Source organism: Achroia grisella, unplaced genomic scaffold (genome assembly GCF_030625045.1).
Source record: "Achroia grisella isolate CSIRO2021 unplaced genomic scaffold, CSIRO_AGI_Agris_v1 utg1360, whole genome shotgun sequence".
Lineage (NCBI taxonomy): Eukaryota > Metazoa > Arthropoda > Insecta > Lepidoptera > Pyralidae > Achroia > Achroia grisella.
Window position 1 is genome coordinate 3,608,274 of NW_026712626.1, and position 25,901 is coordinate 3,634,174.

Below are 25,901 nucleotides of genomic sequence, written 5' to 3' on the forward strand. Positions count from 1 at the left end.
TGGCTTCACATCAAGGAGAGTGTCTTGAAACTGAGGAGATACGATAAATGGATTCTTTTTAGCGGTAAAATTAATATATTAAGTTTGTAACAAAAAAATAAACTATCGATAAAATAATACATTTAACCGCACATCACTAGAGGCTGTGTCGGCACGCGGCATGTTTAATTAAATTCCTCTTCTGATACTTACAAACATATGTTGCCAATTTTACCCTCTTCACTCTTATACCATAATTAGAAATCAACTTTATTTCTATTGCCATAGTGTTTATATTTCTTTGCGCGTTCAATTCGAATAAGCAATAAGATTTAATAAGGACTTTATGACGATTGTTTTAAGGCTGTTTTTCGTAATGGAGAATAATAATATCGCCATTAGTCACAGACTTGCTGCGTCTGATGGTGCTATGGTGCAGATAATTGTTCAGATTAAATGTTATGAAGAATTTCACAGCCCATATATTTTATCTGTTACAGAAATCAGAGGCAATTGTTTGTTTCTCTCCACCATGATGGCAAAGGAATAGTAATACATGCAGCTTTGTTTTTAGGGTTGACATTGTGAGTGCAAACTATGTTTTTTATTGTAACTAGCTGAACTGGGAAATGTTGTTTTCCAATATAAATTAAGCGGTTATTATTTAGAAAAATATTAATGTACTATTTTTTTTATACTACTATGGTAGCAAACAGGCATACGGCCCATCTGATGGTAAATGGTTACCGTAACCTATGGACGCCTGAAACACCAGGGGTATCACGTGCGCGTTGCCGACCCTTAAGAAACCTTAATATACCCTTCTTGAAAAACCCCATGCTGTAGTCTCGTGAGAAATATCGTTATTATATAGGATATAAAAGATATATTGGAATTACCCTTAAATAAATTCAAAACATCTGTTAAATCATATTTACTGAGCAAACCCTATTACTCACTAAACGATTACTTGAATGACGAGCGTGCATGGCAATAGTTGTTCATGCACGGGATTTTCGTTTAATGTTAGACATAGACACCTATATAAATATACTGATATCTGAAAAAAGGCGAGCACAATAGATCTATGTAGGTCGCAGTGCTGCATAGATCTATTCTACTTCTGATAGACGTTTAACTGATCTGCAGATTCTGCCAAACTGAAGAGGAAACGCCACTACACATCCTATGTGGTTGTAGCCCACTCATGCATAAACGAAATATCTCCTTTGGAAAGTATACACTCTATCCTGAGGAGATAAAAACCATTGCTCCTAAGAATATCCTTCAATTCTTGTCCCTGACGGGTCTAGGTAGCGAACTCTGAAAATGGCGAGCACAATAGATCTATGTAGGTCGCAGTGCTACAGGTGCTACAGTCACTTGACAATAGCCCAAATAACACAATTAAAAAAAATAGACGTGACAGTTGGTGAACAATGTTTCTGTCTACCCCATCTGGGATATGAGTCGTGAAGGTATGTATGTTAAGAACTTACCTCATACTTGAAGTGCACGGTGGAACACTGCAGCAGGGTGCCCATCAGCTTGTGAGGGTTCCACGTCACGGAGTCGGCCCTGGACATAGAAATAGAAATATAAATAATCTTTATTCCAATAAACTTAGTAAAGGCACATTAGAAATATAGAAATAAGAAATAATCTTAATTCAAATAAACTTAATATAAGCACTTTTGAGACACAGAAATAGAAATAATCTTTATTGAAATAAACATAACATAAGCACTTTTGAATAGTCATATTTTTTTAATCTACCACTCATTCGGAACGCAAACTCATCACAAGAAGAATGAGCAAGAAACCTGTGTGTTGCTCTTTTAAATAAATATTGTTCAAATATTATTTCTATTCATACGCACTTTTGAGACATAGAAATAGAAATAATATTAATTCAAATAAACTCATTACAAGCACTTTTGTATAGTCAAATTTTGATTCCACCACTCATTCGGAACGCAGACTCATCACAAGAAGAATAAGCAAGAAAAGTGTTGCTCTTTTGAGTAGATGTTTTTTTATATAAATAATTACAGTATAACAAGTAAGAGACATGCTATAAGCAACATACAAAGCGCTACGCACTCACTCTTAGTGCAATCAGATAATATTGTCAGTGCTATGGATTTTAAGTTTTTTCAACAAAAACATTATTATCATATACAAATTAATTAATTTTATAATAAGCATTTTTACAGGGAAAGTGTTTTATATGTCATTTGAATCTTTTTTCAGGCAGTTTTATAACAGACTCTGGTATTTTGTTGTAAAACGCAATTACTGTAAAACGAATACTAACTTTAGTTAAACGACATTTAGGTAAAATCAGTTTTTTAATCAAATTTTATTACTAGCTGTTCCCGCGACTTCCTCCGCGTGGATTTTAACTTTGTTTTTCTAAAATAAATGTAGTCTAAGTTACTCCTTATTACATCAGCTACCTGCCAAAAGAGTCCCGTCAAAATCGGTCCAGACAGACAGACAAAAATTGTAAAAAATGTTATTTTGGTGTAAGTATCATATTTATATTCATATGCATGTAGTAAAAAACGGTTATTTCAATATTACAAACAGACACTCCAATTTTATTTATACGTATAGATGTCATAGAAACAAAATATGTTTTATAATATTCTGAATATATAGAAGTACAGTAAAAACCTTTAAAAAAACATTTACCTACAGAATAATTTTGTAAATTTCTCTTCAAACTCCCAAAGTCCTTTAATCTGTCTTTGGAGTACTATAATATCATTTTACTGTTCATAAAATTAATACAACCATTAGCCTCATCAATCATGGCTCAGCCGTTCGTTAAATACCGCCAGCCGGGTAGTAGGGGGCGGGGGGAGGCGGGGGTGGCGGCCAAATCCGGGTAAATGGAGCTGCCGCGGGCGGTGGACCGTGTGACAAGTGCACTAGGGTTGCCACATGTATATTTTTATAGCCTAAATGTGTTGCGATTGAATATAATGAAAATGTCGCGAGTTCGAATTTGGGTGATACAAAAACTATGTGTTAATTTATATTTGACGAGTCTCGATGGTCTAGCGCAGAGGTTCCCAAACTATTTTGTGTCGTAGACCCCTTGCCATATTTTTCGGTTTTGGGTAGACCCCCCAAGATTTTTTTGTAAATTTCTAACTGAAGTAAAGTTAGTGTTAAAAACATAAAGTAAAAACAACAAGATGACCGCTGTCGTAGACCCTTTACAGTTTGTCATAGACCCCTGGGGGTCGATATAGACCACTTTGGGAATCACTGGTCTAGTGATTTAGACACCACCTTACATCCAATAATTACACCCAGACCGATATAATCAATCGTACTTATGTATAGTAATGTTTTTATTGTGCGAGGAATCGAACCCACAGTCGGAAGTGCTAAACCTCTACACCACTGAGGTCCTCAAATAAAAGGACAGTAAGCTCAGATATGACGATAGGGATCAGTGCAAGAAGATGATATATTGCACCGACCACAAATAATGGTATAAAGGCAACGTAATGATTTCAATTAAAAAAAAATCTATAATTTAATTTTAATGAAGTTATAAAATAGGATAAAGGCAGGGCAATTATTTTGATAATTATATAATTTAATATTCCTTATTACATAAGCTACCTGCCAAAAAAGTTCCGTCAAAATCGGTTCAGCCATTTTAGTGATTAGCAAAAGACAGACAAAAATTGTAAAAAATGTTATTTTGGTGTACATAGTGATCTATCAACGCACAGCCCAAGCCACTGGACGGATCGGGCTGAAATTTGACATGCAGGTAGATGTTATGACGTAGGCATCAGCTAAGAAAGGATTTTGATTAATTCTACCCCCAAAGGGATAAAATAGGGGATGAAAGTTTGTATGAAACATTGTCAATTTTAAACTGATCGGGCTGAGACTTTGCATGCATAAATCTACTATGACATAGTCATCCTCTAAGAAAGGATTTTGATAAATTCCAACCCTAAGGGCATAAATTAACACGAGCAAAGCCGCGGGTAAAAGCTAGTATAAAATATAATTTCATTTTAATGAAATTGACAACCCTAAGCATTATACTGAGTCTGAGTGTCGGAGTTCACTCGTCAACCTTCACAGGGTACTGGGAGCATAGCAGACGGGCTGTCTGTTGCCTTCCAGGGCGGATTATGTGGGGGTAGCAGGTTCGATTAATGTAATCTTTATTGGCAGGCTATATATTTTCTAAATATGACTAATATTATGAACGCGAAAGTTTGTGAGTATGTTTGTTACTATTTCACGCAATATGAACGGATTTTGATGAAAGAAATAGAAATAGAAGAAATAGAAATAATCTTTATTCAAATAAACTCATTACAAGCACTTTTGAATAGTCATATTTTGATTCTACCACTCATTCGGAATGCAGATTCATCACAAGAAGTATGAGCAAGAAACTTGTGTGTTGCTCTTTTGAGTAGATTTTTTTTATATAATAATAACAGTATAACAAGTAAGAGGCATGTGATAATCAACATAGAAATCGCTACGCACTCATTATTAGTGTAATCAGATAATATTGTTAGCTGAAACTTTACAGTAATATAGCTTATACGTCAGAATTATAGTTAATTTGGGAGTCAGGACTCCATGAAACTGTACACTAATAAAGATTTAAATAAATTAAATAAATAGATATAGGCTATGAATTTCACACGAGTGAAATCGCGGGCACAGCTAGTCATTACATAGTATAAAACAAAGTCGCTGTCTGTCCGTCCCTATGTATGCTTAAATCTTTAAAACTACGATTTTGAAGCGGTTTTTTAATACATAGAGTGATTCAAGAGGAAGGTTTATATATATAATACATGTACACCCGGGCGAAGCCACAGTAGCTAGTCATTACATAGTATAAAACAAAGTCGCTGTCGCTGTCTGTCCGTCCCTATGTATGCTTAAATCTTTAAAACTACGCAACGGATTTTGAAGCGGTTTTTAATAGATAGAGTGATTCAAGAGGAAGGTTTATATATATAATACATGTACACCCAGGCGAAGACGGGGCGAGTAGCTAGTAGGCTATATATTTCAGGCGGGTGTCACCGCTAGTAATGTTATAAAAGCGAAAGTGAGTTTTTAAGTTGTTATAGTAATAATAAAGGTGTTTTTTTTTCATGTTTCGACTTGAAAAATGTAAACTTACAACGATTATTTAATAAAGCAACACGCAAGTTTCTTGCTCGTTGCCCTTGTGATGAATAAATTCAAAACATCTGTTAAATCATATTTACTTAGAAAAGCTAAGAAAGGATTTTGATAAAATCCACCCCGAGGGGGTAAAATAACGCGAGCGAAGCCGCTGGGAAAAGCTAGTTTTAAATGAAGTTGACTTTCATAAGCGGCTCAAATGTCCTACATGAATATATGATTTTTGAATTTGATTTTGTCCACAGGTTAAGACTACGAATATAAACGTTTCACACTAGTTTCAGAGTTTTTGTGAAACTGGAAATTAGGTACCCTTAAATAAATTTAAAACATCTGTTAAATCATATTCACTGAGCAAAGCCTATTACTCACTAAACGATTACTTGAATGACGAGCGTGCATGGCAATAGTTGTTCATGCACGGGATTTTCATTTAATGTTAAACATAGACACCTATATAAACATACATTGTAAATACACTGGCTGTAAAAAAAAAGATTTTCAATTGAGTTTCTTGCCAGTTCTTTTCAATTGGATCTATATACCGAACTGGACGGTAGGGAAAAATATAAAATTATAATGTAAAAATTTGACGTTCATAAGCGGCTAAAATGTCCTACATGAATAAATGATTTTTGAATTTGAACTTTGAATTTGAATAGTGCATACACTGGATTTTCATTTAATGTTAGACATAGACACCTATATAAATACCTATGCATTGTAAATAAACTGGCTTTTAAAAAACAAAGTAATTCAATTGAATTTCTTGCCAGTTATTCTCAATTGGATCTATATACTGAACTGGACGGTAGGGAAAAATATATAATGTAAAAACTTGACGTTCATAAGCGGCTAGAATGTCCTACATGAATAAATGTTTTTTTAATTTGAACTTTGAATTTGAATAGTGCATACACTGGATTTTCATTTAATGTTAGACGTAGACACCTATATAAATATACATTGTAAATAAACTGGCTTTTAAAAAACAAAGTAATTCAATTGAGTTTCTTGCCAGTTCTTCTCAATTTGATCTATATACTGAACTGGACGGTAGGGAAAAATATTATAATGTAAAAACTTGACGTTCATAAGCTGCTAAAATGTCCTACATGAATAAATGATTTTTGAATTTGAACTTTGAATTTGAATAGTGCATACACTGGATTTTTGTAAGTGACATTGTAAGTAAATAAAAAAAAAAATCAGTTTATCGGGTTAATAATACCACAGATAATATAAATACAATGTTGTTGGTCGAGACGATGTATATTACAGATGTTAATAGACTGACCATATGTACAATTTTTTTCGGGCTACTCTAATGCTGTTGGCCGCAGCTGGCCTTTACAGCTTCACCGGACGATAGGGGGCGAGTGCAGATGGCACTCCAAACCAAAGGAAAGACTTATGGAGCGGCTGAAGGCCAGCTCCCGCCTGACGGATACGACTTTAGTCTAAGGGCACCACTAGGGGTTCGAACCTCGACTCAGGCCGTCGTAATATCGATCCCCGTTTGAATTGGACTGGGGATCGATCGGAGGGGCGGCCATATGTACATAGAAATAATGATCTTATATACTAAATAACAATTGGACAATGTAAGGTGGAGTGACACAGATCAGACACGGCAGTGCTTAGTACAAAATATTGAGTTTTTCTTACTAGATGCAATTATTATTTCTAGGTAACTGTCCCATAAGTTTCTTGCCAGTTCATCTCAATTGAATCTGTATTGTATCTGGAAATTAAGCGTTAGTAGAAAAAACTTGACAACTTACCTCTCGATGCCAGTCAGACGAGGATGGCGGTACTTCTTGGAGAACAGCAGACCGCCACCCCATGCAGCCTGCAACCAAGCATATTTAATAATAATAATAATAATCTCAGGACAAAAATAAAAACTTATTTGATTCTATCAACACGGTCTATCAATTATTATTCATTTAATTGAATTTAAATGCATTAAAAATAGATCACAGTGAGTAACACAAACAGTTTTGTATGTGTGTGTGTCTGTGTGTGAGTGTATGTGTATTGTTAGCACATGTGACCTCTTTTTGTATAAAAGCCAGAAAGTTATTGTAATTAAAATTAAAATAAAAACCTCTTTTCTTTCTATCAACACGGTCTATCAATTATTATTCATTTAATTGAATTTAAATGCATTAAAGAAAGAAAGAAAGAAAGAAAATTGTTTAATTGGTACACTGAAAATAATTTTTAAAATTAAGTTTACATTTTATATTAATAATTAGAGTACCAACTAGGTCTTCGCTCAGCATATGTCGTGACGGGGTGCCACGACGCTGGTTTTCAGCGGACACCTTATATACAATAAATATAATAAAATAATAATAATAATACACATACATACATAAATCCAGGCGGACAACACAAAGCAAACATTTACGACATAATACCATATATAAATAAAAACCAAACATAAACTACACACTGAAAACATAAAATAAACATAAACATAAATTCTGGTGATACTAGGATACCCTGCATTACCCCGCTCTTGGAGTGCAGACACATCACGGCACAGTCTGAGTGAGGAGGAGTATTTTTTTAAATTTATTTTTAAAAATCTGCACAGTTAAGGAATCTTTTATAGGAGGAGGTATATTATTCCAGCACTTCGTAGCAGAATAGCGAAAACTACCACGAAACGCTGCCGTTCTATGTGAGGGGCACATCAAATGAACGCCGCGTGAATGACGACTACTGAAATTCATTTTTTCGTAAAGATATTCGGGAATCTTTTTTTTTTACAACTTCAAATAGTAAGCTGGCAAAGTGTAGTTTACGCCGTGTTTCCATGCTCATAAGGTCTTTACTATTTAAATATGGTGATACGTGGGCTCTGCGAGGTATCGGAAAACAAAATCTTGCACAAGAATTTTGAACGCGCTGTATAATCTTTTTTGTGCGAGCTAAAAGACAACCACCTATGACTGTGTCCGCATAATTCAACTTGGATAAAATCAAGGATTCGCATAGATAAATTCGCATGTCCACGGATAAATACTGTCTAACCTTATATAATACCCTCAATCTGTAATAACATTGCTTAACAATATTATTTGCGTGTTTCTCAAATCTCAGATTGCTGTCCATCAATACACCCAAATTTCTAGCCTCTGATACTTGCTGAATATTAGCATTTTTTATAGTAACCACGGGGCCGTAACTATTAATTACATCTATTTGTTTTTTCGATCCAAGAACAATGAATTTAATTTTGGACGGATTTAAAACTAGACCGTTTTTTTCCGACCACTCTGCAATACGGTCCAATTCTTGGTTAATTTTACGCACAGCTGTCTCGGTTTCAGTGGGTATGAATGATTTGTAAACCTGGAGATCGTCAGCATATAAATGATATTCAGTATCTAATATGCATCCAGGTAAGTCAGCAGTATAAAGAATAAATAGGAGAGGTCCTAAAATAGAGCCTTGGGGAACTCCTTTATTTATAACAGCAGCGGCAGATACATTCCTTATACCATTGAGATTAGTCACTTCCACCCTCTGAGAACGATCCGATAAATAACTATAGAACCACTTCAGTGCAATATCATCAAACCCGTAATATGTTAGTTTCGCCATAAGTAGTTTAGTATTTAAAGTATAAAATGCGCGGGAATAATCAAGCAACACCAGAATTGCTCCTAGTCCGACGTCCTGGCCGGCCAGTATGTCATCAACCACATTCAAAAGCGCAGTAGAGGTACTCCTACCAGCTCGGAAACCTGACTGTTTCTGAGGTAAAATGTTATTTATATTAAGATATCCTCTTAACTGCATACATACTGCTTTCTCTATAATTTTTGATAGAAATGGTAGAATGCTAATTGGTCGTAGATCTTTTAATTCAGTGGGTTGACTGACTTTTGGAAGAGGTTTTACTATAGCTTCTTTCCATAGATCTGGAAAAATGCCACTAATCAGCGATGTATTAACAATATGAGTAATCACACCCAATGTTCTTGGCAATGTCAAAAGTATCATTTTTAAAGTTATACCATCTACTCCTTGTGCGTTAGTTTTAATACTATTTATTATTTTTAATACAACCGATTCATTTATCTCTTTCAAGCTGAATACCGCAGGGCAGAATCTATGATAATAAAAATACATTAATTGAGATATACTAATACTGTCATTGCCAGGGACACCAAGAAAATGATCATTAATGAGATCAGCGTCACCAAGGTGTTGTGGTAAATCGGAGCAATCCTTTTTAAAATCAACAATATTACGTTTTACGTTCCTCCAGAGGTTACGTGGATCATTCATGTTCTTATTTATGTAATATCTATAATACGCTCTTTTTTCGTTATATAAGGCAACATTAACTAAACTTTTAAGTTGTTTATAGTACTCTTTATCGACCTCCAATTTCGTACGATGACTTTTTGCGTGAGCTTTATCTCTCAATCTCATCATATCTTTAATAGTTTGTGTTATCCATGGGTAACTCCGGTCCTTTAAATACAATGTCTTTACAGGCGCATGAATATCAAATAAGGCACTAATAAGCATGTTAAAAACAGCGACTGACGCATTAAAAATAGATCACAGTGAGTAACACAAACAGTTTTGTATGTGTGTGTGTCTGTGTGTGTATGTGTGTGTGTTGTTAGCACATGAAACTTTTTTGTATAAAAGCCGTAAAGTTATTGTAATTAAAATCAAATAAACACTTATTTTCTTTCTATCAACATGGTCTATCATTTATTATTCAGTTTATTGATTTTAAATGCATTAAAAATATATCACAGTGAGTAACACAAACAGTTTTGTGTGTGTGTGTGTATGTGTGTGTCTGTATGTGTGTGTGTGAGAGTGTACTCACGTCGACGTGCATCCACATGTCGTACTTCTGGCAGATGTCAGCGATGTCCATGAGGGGGTCGAACGCGCCCAGCACAGTGGTGCCCGATGTGGCGTTCACGAAGAATGGTACCTGCACAGAACAATACACTATAATAATCTATATAAAAATTACGTGTCACGTTGTCTGTCCGCGATGGACGACTAAACTACTGAACCGATTGCAAATTTGATTTGCACATTGTGTGCAATTTGATCCAACTTGAAAGATAGGATAGCTTACATCTCAATTTATAGTCGCAATATTATTTTATTCAAGAACCTTAGCCGCAGCAACGCGAGGCCGGGTTTGATAGTTTTATATATATTAATACGTGAAGTGAAAGTCTCGTCAAAATCTGTCCAATCGTTTCAGAAATTAGCGAGAACAAACAAATAGACAAAAATATGTAAAATTTACTTTTTTATGTAAGTATATAACTTTCACGTTTCAATAGTCTTGCTCACTAAAATGTCCAGACGTGTGGCGGCGTGGTGGGCCGGGTCATTGGGCTCCCTAAAATATGGTCGAGCGCAGTGATGGCTGGCTCATCCGTCGTACTCGTGAACGTGCTGCTTCTAGGGACTGGTCTGCTCTTATCACTACGACTTATTTAATCTTATTGTGTATTTAAATTTGATCCAAAAAATTAGTGCTGGTTGGTAGTTTGTATTCACACGTTTCGACTTGTAAAATGTAAACTTACAAGGATTATTTAAAAGAGCAACACACAAGTTTCTTGCTCATTCTTCTTGTGATGAGACTGCTTTCCGAATAAGCGGTAGATTTAAAAAAATTGCTGACTATTCAAAAGTGCTTAAATTAACTTCTATTCTAAAGTTACTATAGTGTTCACTTATTTGTTATTTACGTCTTCTTGTATCTCCTGGTATGTAAGTTGTTATCGACATAATATCGGCTCGTTAGCCACAGCTCCACGTCTTTACTCCGCGGCGCTTGCGCAGGGAACATCCCCTCCGATCGATCCCCAGTCCAATTCAAACGGGGATCGATATTACGACGGCCTGAGCCAAGGTTCGAACCCCTAGTGGTGCCCTCAGACTAAAGTCGTATCCGTCAGGCGGGAGTTGGCCTTCAGCCGCTCCATAAGTCCTTCCTTTGGTTTGGAGTGCCATCTGCACTCGCCCTCTATCGTCCGGTGAAGCTGTAAAGGCCAGCTGCAGCCAACAGCATTAGAGTCCGAAAAAAAAGCGGGGAATCTGTCCCCTCCTGCGCACGGGGCTAGATAATAAACCGCTAGTGTTTCCACATACACTATAACTACATTATTTATTTATTTAAATAGCTTTATATAAGTAAAGAGTACATATGGCGGACGATACCTAATGGCATTTTCTACCAGGCAACCATGTTGTGCAGAGATAACTTATTGGCGTATGTGCGTACTTACATTGCCTCTATCCTTGTGGTAGCGGACGAGCCTCTCCAGCTCAGTAGCAATCATGCGACCGTGTTCATCTGAAGGTACGCAGATACAGTAATCCGTTCCCAGGCCGCACACAGACGCGCACGACTTCACCGAATAGTGGCACTGAATACATTAATTATTAGATTAGATGAGATTAGAAAATGTTATTATTAAAGCCTAAGTTACTGCTGAGAAAATTAGCTACCTGCGAGTGAAAGTTTTATCTAAATCGGTCCAGCCGTTTCAGAGATTAGCTTGAACAAACAGACAGGTAGACAAACAAAAAACATAATTTTTGATAGAAGTACCGTGTATACGTTCTTATGGATTTAGTGAGTGAAACAGAGTTTATATAGGTTGTTTTATATCATTACTAGCTACTCGCCCCGGCTTCGCACGGGTGTACAAGTATTATACATATAAAACTTCCTCTTGAATCACACTTCTTTAAAAAAAAAACCGCTTCAAAATCCATTGCGTAGATATAAAGATTTAAGCATACATAGAGACATAGAGACAGCGACAGCGATTTTGTTTTACAGTATGTGATGACTGAGATAATTAAAAAACAATACTATCACCTAATGCTATAACCAGAAATGATACCTATTCTAAAATTATGACCTTGCGATTCCCCATGGATTGATGAAATAAAGAGGGATATTGGCGAAAAGACCAAGAACTAATCAGAGGGATGTATAATTGCATAATACACGTCACGTCGATGTATAATAAATTCTAAATCTAAATTAAAATTCAAAATTCAAAATTCAAAACTAAAAATTCAAAATTAAAAATTCAAAATTCAAAATTCAAAATTCAGAATTTAAAATTCTAAATTCTAAATTCTAAATTCAAAGATCAATTTCAAAATTCAAAATTCAAAGTTCAATTTCAAAATTCAAAATTCAAAATTCCATATTCAAAATTCAAAATTCAAAATTCAAAATTCAAAATTCAAAATTCAAAATTCAAAATTCAAAATTCAAAATTCAAAATTCAAAATTCAAAATTCAAAATTCAAAATTCAAAATTCAAAAACAAAATTCAAAATTCAAAATACAAAATTCAAAATATAATATTCAAAATTTAGGTAACACTATTTTACAACTACATTCTGCAGTTGTTGAAGACTACTTTTAAGCATAAAGATGCAAAAGGGGCTCCACATATCCAATTTATATACGTCGATTCACCGTCATTATTTCGCTTATATATCCACGTTTTAATTGAAATAATAAATTTAGAGAAAATCACATCACTGGACATGTTTAAACTCAAAACGACAGAAAAAACATTCCACTCTAACAAAAGTCTATTGGTTGATGGGAGATAGGCACGAAAAAAAAGAAAAATTTGGTCGGTTAATTTGGCTCTAGACCCTCGCGCTTCGTAGAATTTTGACCGATTATCGTAGGTCAAAATCTTAGACTAACTTGTCCTCTTACCGAAGACCAAGATCTTTTTATCTGTAGAAGGACTCTCGTAAAATTCATCAACATCATCATCATTTCAGCCTGTAGTATTTGTAGGAGGATTCTCGTAAGATTTATCATCATTTTAGCTTATATCTGTCCACTGTTGGATATAGGCCTCTTTCCCAATGCCTTCCATCCCGTGCAATCTTCCGCCTTCCGATTCCATGCACTCCCGAAGAAGGTGCTTCATGTCGGTCCATCTTGTAGGGCGTGCTGGGCGCCCTACAAGATGGACCGACTGGACAAGAAGATCCGTCGACTCGCACGCAGCCTCCACTACATATTTTTTCGGCCCCATCTACAGACTTTCGGTCGAGCCGTAAATGGCCTCTACCCCATAACTTTTCTACACCATCTACCATCGGTGACTCGGCTGATATGCGGCCTACTGCCATTTCAGTTTTGAGGATACCTTTTGAGAGAACTTTGGTTCTCCGTCGAATTTCCTCGTTTCGTCATGTTCCTTAGAGAAACTCCGAGCATAGCTTTCTCCATCGCCTCCTGTGCGACTTGTAATTTGTAAACTATACTACTGAATCTATTTAACAACAAGAAGTACCTGATCGGAGGTGAACATGACGAGGTGTCCAGGAATGCTGGTGAGGCCCTTCTCCTTGTACTGCGGGAACTTGTGGTGGCGAGCCGCCAGGAATGCATATAAATTGGAGACGGAGCCACCTGGTGGAAGAATGTAAACCTCATCATTATATACACTGGAGTTTAGTCCCACTGTTGGACTTACTTAAACCTGATATTCTAGGTGATCTAGAGGTTTAACACTGTTTTTCTTTCGTTAGTCGCAGGTTTGATTCTTTGTATAATAAAAACGTATTGTATGTATTTGTATTCGTTGTCTAGTACCCATAACACAAGCTCTAATTTGCTTGGAACTAGATGGCGCTGTTGCTTGGACTATCATTATTACTTCTCTGCTTTGGGGGTTGTGAAGGAGATTGTTAGTTATTAATGGACTGACATTTCAGGTTGTCCCTGGAAACCTCATGATAAATTCCTGGTGTATTTGTTACGATGGGCTAACTGACCTGACCTTGTAGTCATCTTATCATCCTCCTCTGGTGTCACGTCAGCATAAACCGTTAGGGCAGAAGAGTGCACTGTTCCATTAAAAAAAACCTCTGCTTTGCAACCGTCGCTTACTTACATCATCCCGGATATCATGTGATGCTCGTTATATAAAAAAAACACTTACCAGGTGCCAGAATGGAGTCTCCAGATTTCCAGCCGATCATGGTCCTCATCTTCTCCAGCACGACGTTCTCCATCAGGATGAAGACGGGGGCTATCTCGTAGGTGAACATGTTGGTGTTGGCAGCTGCCGTCAGCCATTCCCCAGCCAGGGAGATGATGTCCAATCCACAGGAGAGTTGGTTGAAGAAATGGGGGTGGCCTGGGGATGAAGCATAATATTAATACGTGAAGCAGACGGCAAGATGTTGTTAATAATAGGGACTAATGACCCTATAGCTAGCCATGTACCATGTAAAGCGACTTCCACACGGTTCCCTCTGGAAACCATTGTGTTTAATTTCTGGTGATTTCATCACGATGGGCTGACTGACCTGACCTCAATGTCATTATCATCCTCCACTGGTGCTCCGCCAGCGTAAACCCTACTATTATCATCCATTAAAAAAAATACGTAAAGCAAATCGTAACCAAACCTTAATTCAACCCAAATATTACTGTTCCTAAAAACTCTATTTCTGGCAACACTTAAAAATTTTTTTTTTTATTGTGTGATGGTGACAAACACAAACGGTTTAAAGGTTAATGTAGCCTATGGACGCCTGAAACACCAGGTTGTCAGTTCGCGTTGCCAACCCTTCAGATGCCTTAATACCCTTCTTGAAAAACCCCATGCTGTAGTCTCGTGAGAAAACGTCTTTGACGTAGTCTAGTGTTTTGAATAGTCATGCTCACTAAAATGTCCAGACTTGTGGCGGCGTGGTGGGCCGGGTCATTGGGCTCCCTAAAATATGGTCGAGCGCAGTGATGGCTGGCTCATCCGTCATACTTGTGAACGGGTGCTGCTTGTAGGGACTGGTCTGCTCTAATCACTATGACTGATTTCCTCTTATTGTGTGGGTTATATATTCAATTTTTTTTTCTATTTGAGTATTTAATAGAATTAGTGCTAATTGGTGGTTTGTATTCACACACTTAAACTAAAAAATGTAAAGTAATAATAAAATTATTTAAAAGAGCAACACGCAAGTTTCTTGCTCGTTCTTCTTGTGATGAGACAGCTTTCCGAACGAGCGGTAGATTAAAAAATGTAATGACTATTCAAAAGTGCTTCAATATAAGTTTATTTGAATAAATGATTTTCTATTCTATAAAACATCGGCAGGTAGATCATTCCATGATGTAAGTGTACGCGGGAATTTTACTCTAATTTAATTGCATTAACATATTCCCACTACAAATCATATTTCAGAGATTGCAAAGTACACATACAATAGAACAAAAAAAAATAATAAAAAAACATAATAAAGTAGGAACAATTCACATAGCGCAATCTAGTCCCAAGGTAAGTAGAGCTTGTGTTATGTTCAGATTTTTTTATAAATAGATACATAACATTACGTTGAAAACACCCAGACCGATACAAACAATCATGCTCATGAATACAAATGTTTTTTTTTTTCCACAGACATATTCGTCCGTGCCTTTTTTAATTTACTTTAATATTATAATATTTATTTAATTTCCATTTTTGTACAACTCCAGCCGAGATGTTACAATTTGCCTAACAGTGACACCGAGGCAGACCTTATCCGTCTGGCCCAGAACCACCGCTGGCCGGCCGGGTGAGTTGACAACATGCAGTGTCACCCATCTTTATTTGGAGGATTAGATTTATCAATATGCATATACAATTATATAAATCTTACACTACTAGAATACAAATGTTTGTGCCGTGTGAGGAATCGAACCCGCGACCACATTCACTACGTTTAGAACAACTAAACAAAGTTTTAGTTTATTTGTCTTTCAGGCAATTTTGTAAGAATGACATCACGTCCGGCTGTAAACCGGAAACAATCTAGCGGTGCAATGGCGCGTACGATTGCATCCGGTTCGGGGCGAAAGGTCTGCCGCGAAATACAATTATTGTGTAGTTTTCACGTTTGTTTTAGATGTTATCATTGAAATAGAAAACCTTTGAATTTCCAATAACATTATTTATTAACCCCTCTTTTGGTGTAGGCCTACTCCATCTTTTTACAAGATTCTCTGTTTTTGCTCGTAGTTAACCATTTTTTTTCGTACTACCTAATGCTGTTGGCCGCAGCTGGTCTTTACAGCTTCACCGGACGATAGAGGGCGAGTGCAGCACTCCAAACCAAAGGAAGGACTTATAGAGCGGCTGAAAACCAACTTCCGCTGGACGGTTACCACTTTAGTTTGAGCGCAATGCTCAGGGTTTGAACCTCGTCTCAGGCCGTCGTAATTTCGATCCCCCTTAGAATTAGAAGGACGTAAAAATGTGGTATTTTATTTTTATTAAATTAAATACTCTATGGTTATTTATTATTATTATTATTGTATATATTTAATTCTTTTTCCTTTCTGTAAAAATGTCTAAATATTATTTAATGAATTTATATTATTTAGTTTATTTATTATGTCTTTATTTGATATAAAATTTGTGTTAAAGCCCTTTAAACTATATTAATAAAAAGGTTGTTTATAGAATAGAATAGAATAGAATAGAAAATCATTTATTCAAATAAACTTAATTTAAGCACTTTTGAATAGTCATAACAATTTTTTTTATCTACCGTACGTTCGGAAAGCTGTCTCATCACAATAAGAACGAGCAAGTATTGTGTGTTGCTCTTTTAATTCTTGTAAGTTTACATTTACAAGTCGAAACGCGTGAATACAAACTACCAACCAGCACTAATTTTTTGGGTCAAATACAATAAGATTAATTCAGTCCTAGTGTAAAGAGCAGACCAGTCCCTACAAGTAGCTCTCGTTCACGAGTATGACGGATGAGCCAGCCATCACTGCGCTCGATAACTTAACAAGGAACATTTTTAGGAATGCTAGGGGGCATGTCAGTCATGATTAACTCAAAAGTTTTATTATTTCCCAAATTTGAAATAATAGCCAAACTAAATATTACATAAAACGAAATATCTTGGAAAATCGTTCAAGATCCTATAATTCTATTCGATGGCTGCCGTTATTAGACATTAAATTGTGTTCTGAGATGGGATTATAAAACTGGGCGCCATCTTGGCTATTTCCTGCCAAATAGCCCCCGCCATATTGTACCGGCCATTAAGAGAAGTATATATAGGAGACTAAATCTAAAACAACTTTTTCCAGATAATCTTTTTTAATATTATGGGATGGATAGAGGTCATTTAAGTATCAATAAATAACGTGGTCCTAGGTTATAGAATATCGTAATACAAAATTATTATACTATGAGCTTCAATACATAAAGAACACTCAGTTGACTAATTTGTTACTTACATTTCAAATTTAAAACCATAGCGAGTCGTGATGTTGGTGACGTCACGATTATGCTGCCACCAATAGGAATAAAGATAAAGAGGCCGGGAACAGGAAGAGAGTGGGCTGCTCTCACTCTGTTCGAGGCGACCGAGACGATCAGACGTGAATGTACAGCGACGCAATTTATGTGGAGTGTAATTTGAAAAAGGAATATAATAAAAGTACTGCTGCATCGACGTATCATTTCTGAAACTTCCCAATAAACCCTATAAGGATACATATAATAATAATAATAATAATAATCTCAGGACAATTCACACAGCGCCATCTAGACCCAAGTTAAGCTAGCTAAAGCTTGTGTTATGGGTCCTAGACAACTGATACAAATACATAGATATTTTTTTTTTTCGTAAATACATACATATTATACATAGAAAATACCCAGACCGATACAAACAATCATACTCATGAATACAAATGTTTGTGCCGTGCGAGGAATCGAACCCGTGACCATCGGTCGTAAAGCGGTAGACTAGACCGCTAGACCACCGAGGTCGTCATATGAAAATACAGTGGACCCGGTAGTCCGACAATCATTTTGCAGGGCAGTGTCGGACTATCGAATTTGTCGGATTATAGAGTACTGCCTAAGACCCCTTATAGTCCGATTTTTTTTACAAAAGAGTACCTTGTAATCCGACAAATTATAGATCCAATGATGATTCTTTGTATTATATACCTATACAGTGGACCCCCGGTTATCCGACAAACGTTTTGCAGGGCAGTGTCGGACTATCGTATTTGTCGGATTATAGAGTGCTGCTTAAGGGTCCTGTACTACGGAAGGCGTTGCATTATCAGTAAGATCGCTTTATATTTTTAGTTCTATTACCTTTTAATTTTGTTTATTTCCTTTCAAAGTGAACATTCATCTGGTTACACTAATAATGAGTGCGTATCGATTTCTGTTGATTATCGCATGCCTCTTACTTGTTATACTGTAATCTATACATATCAATAAAATTGAAGTGTCTGTTTGTAATATTAAAATAACCGCTTTATACTACATGCATATGAATATAAATAAGGTATATACAACAAAATATATTTTTTTACATTTTGTCTGTCTGTCTGTCGGTCTGTTTGTTCCGGCTAATCCCTGAAATAACTGGACGGATTATGACGGGACTTTTTTTGGCAGGTAGCTGATGTAATAAGGAGTAACTTAGGCTACTTTTATTTTAGAAAAATAAAGTTAAATTCCACGTGGACGAAGTCGCGGATACAGCTAGTTATTATATAAAAATCATCTAATCAAAAGAGCAACACACAAGTTTCTTGATCATTCTTCTTGTGATGAATCTGCATTCCGAATGAGTGGTAGAATCAAAATATGACTATTTAAAAGTGCTTGTAATGAGTTTATTTGAATAAAGATTATTTCTATTTCTATTAAAGTATTCTAAATATATATATCCTATGAGAGACTAGTTTTTTAATGAACAATCAATCTCCAACCCTCGCCCTTCCATAACATTCCCCGAAGAGACTTTTTATGTCGTTTAGATCTGTTTATCAACACACGCCCTCGTGGTCGGGACATACCGATAAGCTTTGTGTGAATCTCCTCTTATTTTTTATCTTTTGTAATAAAGAATAATTTATTATGGACCAGTTTTGTGTATGTGGCAACTGAGAAATTGTAGATTTTTTATTTTTTTTATTTTAGTTGTTTCACTGACATTATTTCTTATTAACATATTGACTTCAGTTGCGATTTGATCCAGCAGAACTTTTCGTAGGGCTAGTTGTGTTTCACTAGGTGTTTATTATATATTTGTATAGATGACACACATATAGATATTTACTTTATTTACATAACTTAATTGTACAACTAAGAACCTAAAATTAAAATGCTTAAAAATATAATATAATGATTAAAATATATTATTAAAAGGCGTCCCTTTAGGCAAAGTTCCGTTGATACTGGCAGCGTTCCCTCTTTGAATGGCTAGACTAATTCTTTGTCCGAGGTAGCTGCCAGCTCTTCGGTCTTCTGTGATGTCGACTAACCTTTTCGTTATTTCTTTCAAAAGCCTCTATGATGAATTTATCAAAATCCTATTTAAGTGAACGTCTTCATCATAGTAGCTCCAATCTTTAATTTCAGTTCAATCAGTCGAAAATATAAGAAGATTTATACAAACTTTCATCCCCTATTTTATCCCCTTAGGGGTGGAATTTATCAAAATCCTTTCTTAGGGGATGTCTACGTCATAGTAGCTTTATGCATGCAAAGTCTCAGCCCGATCGTTTTAAAGTTGACTAAGTTTCATACAAACTTTCATCCCCTATTTTATCCCCTTGGGGGTAGAATTAATCAAAATCCTTTCTTAGCGGATACCTACGTCATAACATGTACCTGCATGCCAAATTTCAGCCCGATCTGTCCAGTGGTTTGGGCTGTGCGTTGATAGATCACTATGTCAGTCAGTCACCTTTGAGTTATATATATTCACATATGTATAATTGTATATATATATATCTAATATCTAATATATAAATTCTTGTATCACAGGTTTCGTGTTTAAACTCCTCCGAAATGGCTTGACCGATTTTGTTGAAATTTTATATGTATATTCAGAAGCTCTGAGAATAGGTTTATGACTAATTTTTAAGTGTTAAGGGTGGCTCACCCCATAATTTCTTTTTCATAATTTTGACAAAAATTTTTAATCTCTTAATTTTTATTTAGTTGCATTAAATTTTCACCCTTCTGTCACAAACCCCTATTTTTTAATAGCGATATTAATTTAAATGTCAAAACAACGTTTGCCGGGTCAGCTACCTATATGTACATAGGCGACGGTTGCCACATACCTTTACTCACATCAACCTGTTTGCTATTACAATTACATAAAAAAAAGGTTCTTGGTTGTCTGCGGAACCCTAAAACGTGAATATTGACACTCCAGCGATAGGATAATCCGTAGGTCTCGACCAACAAACAACTAATTTAAATTCCCACTGCAGTTTGATTTAATTTTGTACACTGGCAACCAGGGTGGCCAATTCTAATGATGAATTCTTCGGGATTTAATGGATATGCTTGTGGAGGTAAATTTTGTCCCGCTTAACACTTTTAATAATAATAATAAGAGAAGGAGATGAGAATTTTTGAAAAAAAAAAAAAAAAATAATAATCTCAGGACAATTCACACAGCGCCATCTAGACCGAAGTTAAGCTAGCTAAAGCTTGTGTTATAGGTACTAGATAACTGATACAAATAAATAGATATTTTTTTTGTAAATACATACATAATATTCGTAATATAGAAAACACCCAGACCGATACAAACAATCATACTCATGAATACAAATGTTTGTGACGTGCGAGGAATCGAACCCGCGACCATCGGTCGTAAAGCGGTGTGCTAGACCACTAGACCACCGAGGTCGTCATTTACAAGCTATGTGCGAGTTTGGAATATGAAATCGGAGTGATTAGTACAGATGACAGCTTAGACCTCTGGAATGGGAGCATGGGTGGTACAGACATCAGTCAAGTCACGATTTGATTGATGGCGAATGATCAGTATTTAAACGACAGTTGCTTCTTTCCATTAGGTGGACTGTTCACTTACTACACTTTGCCAGTGTAGTTACATCTAAAATAAGGATGGACATAGTAACTTGGTAATTTCAGAAGAACGTTTTTAGATTTATTCGAATAAACATAGAAATATATTTTAAAATTTTTCCTCTCATTCGGAACATAAATTCATCATATTTAAGAAGAATGAACAAGAAATTGGCATGTTGCTCTTTTATTATTTTTTTTACATTATTCAACTCACATGACGGCTTCTAAACTTCTAAAGTTTGACACGTACGGAGGTGGCCAGCAATAAATATGGCGGGAAAATAAATAAAATATAACAGTTATTGAAGCTTCTCCGATCTCCCGTCCAATTCAAACAGGAATTGAAATTTCGATGGTCTGAGTCGAGGCTGGAACAGGGGTTCGACTGCTAGGGAGCGGTGCCCTTAGACTAAAGTTTCCGTCAGGCGGGAGTTGTCCTTCAGCCGCTCCATAAGTCCTTCCTTTGGTTTGGAGTGCCATCTGCACTCGCTCCCTATCGTTCGGCAAAGTTATAAAGGACAGTTGCAGCCAATAGAATTAGGAATAATTAGAAAAAAATACTTATTGACAATTGGTGTCCCACTAGTAATTTCTTCGGGACATGGGACAGAGTCTGAACTCGGGACCTCCTGATTAGGAATAATTCGAAAAAAAACCTTATTGACATTTGGTGTCCCACTAGTAATTTCTTCGGGACATGGGACAGAGTCTGAAGTCAGGACATCCCGATTTAATCGGGGCGGTTGGCTACCCTACTGGGCCCGTCTAAACATCTGTGGAGTGTGATAAACGGCCCCAGGGGAGGAATACGGGGGATGTGTCTTTTAACAACTTTTTATCAATCCCTCCCTTAAAAATAAGTGCCGGTTTAGATTTTGGTAGGGCCAATTTGGAATTTTTATTTTTTTTAGTTTATACTTGTATCAGACCAACTTGAAGAGATTGAGTTTTGTCAATGATGATTCTTTTTTTAATGTTATGTGATTTATTCCTTAGACTTTTATAAAATCGTCCTGTCATATCTATATTTCATCTATATGACGACTTCTGTGGTCTAGTCATTTAGCACACCTTACTTCCGTTGGTTGCGGGTTCGATTCCACGCACGGAACTATTTATACTCACGAGTATGATTGTTTGTATCTGTCTGGATATTTTCTATGTATATTATGTATGTTTAAAAAAAATCTATGTATTTATGTCAGTTGTGTAGTACCCATAACACAATCTCTACTTAGATAGGAACTAGATGGCGCTGTGTGAATTATCCTAAGATATTATAAATACGAAAGTTTGTTAGTATGGTTGAATGTTTGTTACTCTTTCACGAAAAAACTACTGAATGGATTTTAATAAAACTTTACAATAATTCAGCTTATACATCAGAAGAACACATAGGCTATAAATTTCATTCATTCATTCACGCGGGTGAATAGAATAGAAAGAATAGAAAATCATTTATTCAAATAAACTTAATTTAAGCACTTTTGAATAGTCAGCAATTTTTTTTAAATCTACCGCTTATTCGGAAAGCTGTCTCATCACAAGAAGAATAAGCAAGAAACTTGTGTGTTGCTCTTTTAAACAATCCTTGTAAGTTCACATTTACAAGTCGAAACGTGTGAATACAAACTACCAACTAGCACTAATTTATTTAGGCTCAAATATAAAAACACAATAAGTGGGTGAAGCTGTAATAATTTGAGGCTAGTGTGTAAGGATGTTGGGCTGACACCTGTAGATGAGATAATAATTGGGAGAGTTTTCACTGTAAATCAGTATTCTTAGTAATTTTTTCTGTATGTGTTGATAGAAGATTATGTGTATTTGGTATTGCAATATCTATAAGGTAAACTATTTTATTCTTCTTTTTCTTATATTATTAAATCTGTCGTTAACAAGTCGATGATATAGCGAGCACAGTTAATTTATAATATTAGAGAGTGTACTAAATCTCAAAGATATTTAAATAATATTCTATCAAGTGTACATTCAATACTGAATGAAAAGGAACGAAACCACAATGGCGGATGATTACTGTCACGTGACAATGGCGCACGTGTCGACATGGCGCCAAAATAAACAGCTGTCAAAACTTTAACGACCTTATTCATACTTGTTTAAGGTCGGTAATCGAATTTTATATTTACATATACATTTCGCAGATAAATAAATCAAGAATACACTTTTCTGTCAACGGATAGAGTTGTAAATAGCGTGGCTGGCTGAAAAGTTTGTGTTATCTGTTGTAACCCGACGCAGGAAATATTGTTTTTGACAGATATTTTGGAGGGAAAACTCTCTTGGGACGGAGGAAGCGATAGATAAGTGAACTCGAAAATATGTTGAATTGACTTCGAGGGTGCTCGTGGCTATCTTTTTTGGGTGTCATAGACAATACGGGCATAGATAAATCAGATATTTACAGTGTACAATAACATACAATTTATTTTCTATCAATACGAAATTTTTTGAGTATATATTTTGATACATTTAAAAAAAAGTAATAATCAAATGAGTTTCTTGCCAGTTTTTAATTATTAATGTTTCTAAGGACTGTATATATTTTATATTATATTTTTAGTTACAAGAGAAACTACGGTCGCTGATGGTAAAAGACATATATTTCAAATTGACAATAAAAATCGAACGAAACATAAAATATTTAAATATATATATAAAAAAATATAATTATCATATAAAAAGGTGCGTTATGCACATGCTCCCTCCCTTAACAAATAGGGATGATTTTCTTAATCGGTCTACGTAGCACACCTGCCTGAGTACTAACGTCTACGACCCGTGTCACGCCATCCTTACCCGGATACATAGCTGTAATTCGGCCTTTAGGCCAAGTACCTCTAGGTAGTGTGCCGTCAACGACTATAACGATATCTCCAATTGAAACTTGTGGCACTTTACCTACGAATTTTCTTGGTGATAATGTAGGTAGGTACTCGGTTATCCACCTTTTCCAAAAATGATCCGCCATACGTAGTGCTCTCCTCCAGCCTGCTCTACTACATATATCGCTGTCCGTTAAATTGGCTGGGATGGGACGTCCTGAAGAGTAACCAAGCAGAAAGTGTGATGGTGTTAGTGCCTCTGGATATTGGGGGTCGCAAGCCACGTGTGTTAGGGGGCGTGAGTTTACCAGTGCTTCTGCTTCACAAAGTAATGTGGAGAATACTTCATCAGTAGGTGATCTAATATTGTTGCCCAGGGTTACTTTTAAGGCTGTCTTTACGGACCTCACGAGTCTCTCCCAAGACCCTCCCATGAATGGAGCAGATGGAGGTATGAATTTCCACTTAATCATTTCTCCAGCCGCAAAATTGGAAGTTACTTCTGAATACAAGGCTCTCAGCTCCCTGTTTGCTCCCACAAAGCTAGTTCCATTATCAGAATGGATTTCCGAAGGTGTTCCACGGCGAGCTATGAAGCGTCGTAATGCCATTATAGCAGCATCTGATGAAAGTGAGTGGACGATCTCAAGATGGATTGCTCGAACTGACAAGCATGTATATTTTAATTATAATGTTTCTAAGGACTGTATATATTTTATATTATATTTTTAGTTACAAGAGAAACTACGGTCGCTGATGGTAAAAGACATATATTTCAAATTGACAAATAATAGAACAATAGAAAATGTATTTTAAAATATATATAAATAATACAATAAAAGTCTAAGAAGGTGCGTCGTGCACATGCTCCCCTTTTAACAAATAGGGTCCGCCTGGGTACTGACAACAAGAGCCTATGTCACACCGTCCCTAGCCGAGTATGAAGTGCAGATAACTGGTACAGCAGTATGATCTGAGGTCGCTTCTAAATATAACGTTCTTAGCTCTCTGTTTGTGTCCACAAAGCTGGTGCTATTATCTTTCAGTAGAGTATGAATTGGTACTGAAGGCTGCATTACTTTGATAGTGTTCTGTGCAGTGCAAGCTAACAGCACCGTCACTGCATCATGTACAGCTCCTCGCAGCGTCATATCACTTCCAGTTAAGTTGTCCACAACGGAGTACGTAGCTTGCGCGTAGTCGCTTCGAGGACATCGCTTAAAGGACAACCAGTTGGAGGGCTTCCGATCAAAGACACAAAGATGCTCGTCGTTATTCTGAAGTTTATTATCGTTTGATAATGAAGCAATTGTCTGTGTTGATAATGTTCTGTCACTATGCGTCTTATCAACAGAAGATGAAATTTGTTTAATTGTAGTTGAACTACAAATAAGCCTCACCGAGCTTTTATTAACTAAATCATTAGTTGTATTCCGTTCTTTTAGGATGGGACTAAGATAATGTTGAAAATTCGTGGCAGGCATAGTATAGATGCTTTTATGAGTCTGTAGAGGTGCCGAAGATGCCGCAGAACGATTTATTATATTAATAGCGAGTTCGCTACGAGAAAAATTTATTTTAACGTTTTGCGGTTGCACATCTACGTCTACTATAGTTATAGCTACATCTAAAACTGTGTCTAACCATTTTCGTACCTCCCTGTCAGAAATACATGTATTAGAGCGCCGGTTAATACGTACTCTAGATTTTTCCTCTAAAGTGGCGATCTGTGCTTGTTTACGAAGTTCCAAGGCAGCACGCTCATGTTCCATAACGAGACGCTCGCGTTCCAAAATATTGCGCTCCAATATTGCAATTCTTTGCGCATAGTCTGCTTCAATTTGTAAAGTACGGCTCCTTATGGTATCTGGTGGACTTGAAACGGAACTAGCGGTGCCGTTGGGGACTTCAGCGATGTTAGCGATTGCAGTCGGTGTGGGAAAGTCAGAGCATC

At 36.2% G+C, this 25,901-nt stretch overlaps 1 protein-coding gene across 1 annotated transcript in view; it reads right to left on the reverse strand.

Annotated features, from left to right (window-relative positions):
• The window catches only part of LOC131855388 (glutamate decarboxylase), a 66,725-nt gene that overhangs the window by 9,304 nt on the left and 31,520 nt on the right, over positions 1-25,901 (reverse strand). The window contains exons 5-10 of the mRNA XM_059206669.1: positions 14,175-14,372; positions 13,524-13,642; positions 11,469-11,609; positions 10,040-10,150; positions 6,957-7,024; positions 1,479-1,557 (exon numbers count right to left, since the gene is read on the reverse strand). Coding sequence (XP_059062652.1) covers positions 1,479-1,557; positions 6,957-7,024; positions 10,040-10,150; positions 11,469-11,609; positions 13,524-13,642; positions 14,175-14,372 — 716 coding nt within the window. The remainder of the gene's footprint in view (positions 1-1,478; positions 1,558-6,956; positions 7,025-10,039; positions 10,151-11,468; positions 11,610-13,523; positions 13,643-14,174; positions 14,373-25,901) is intronic.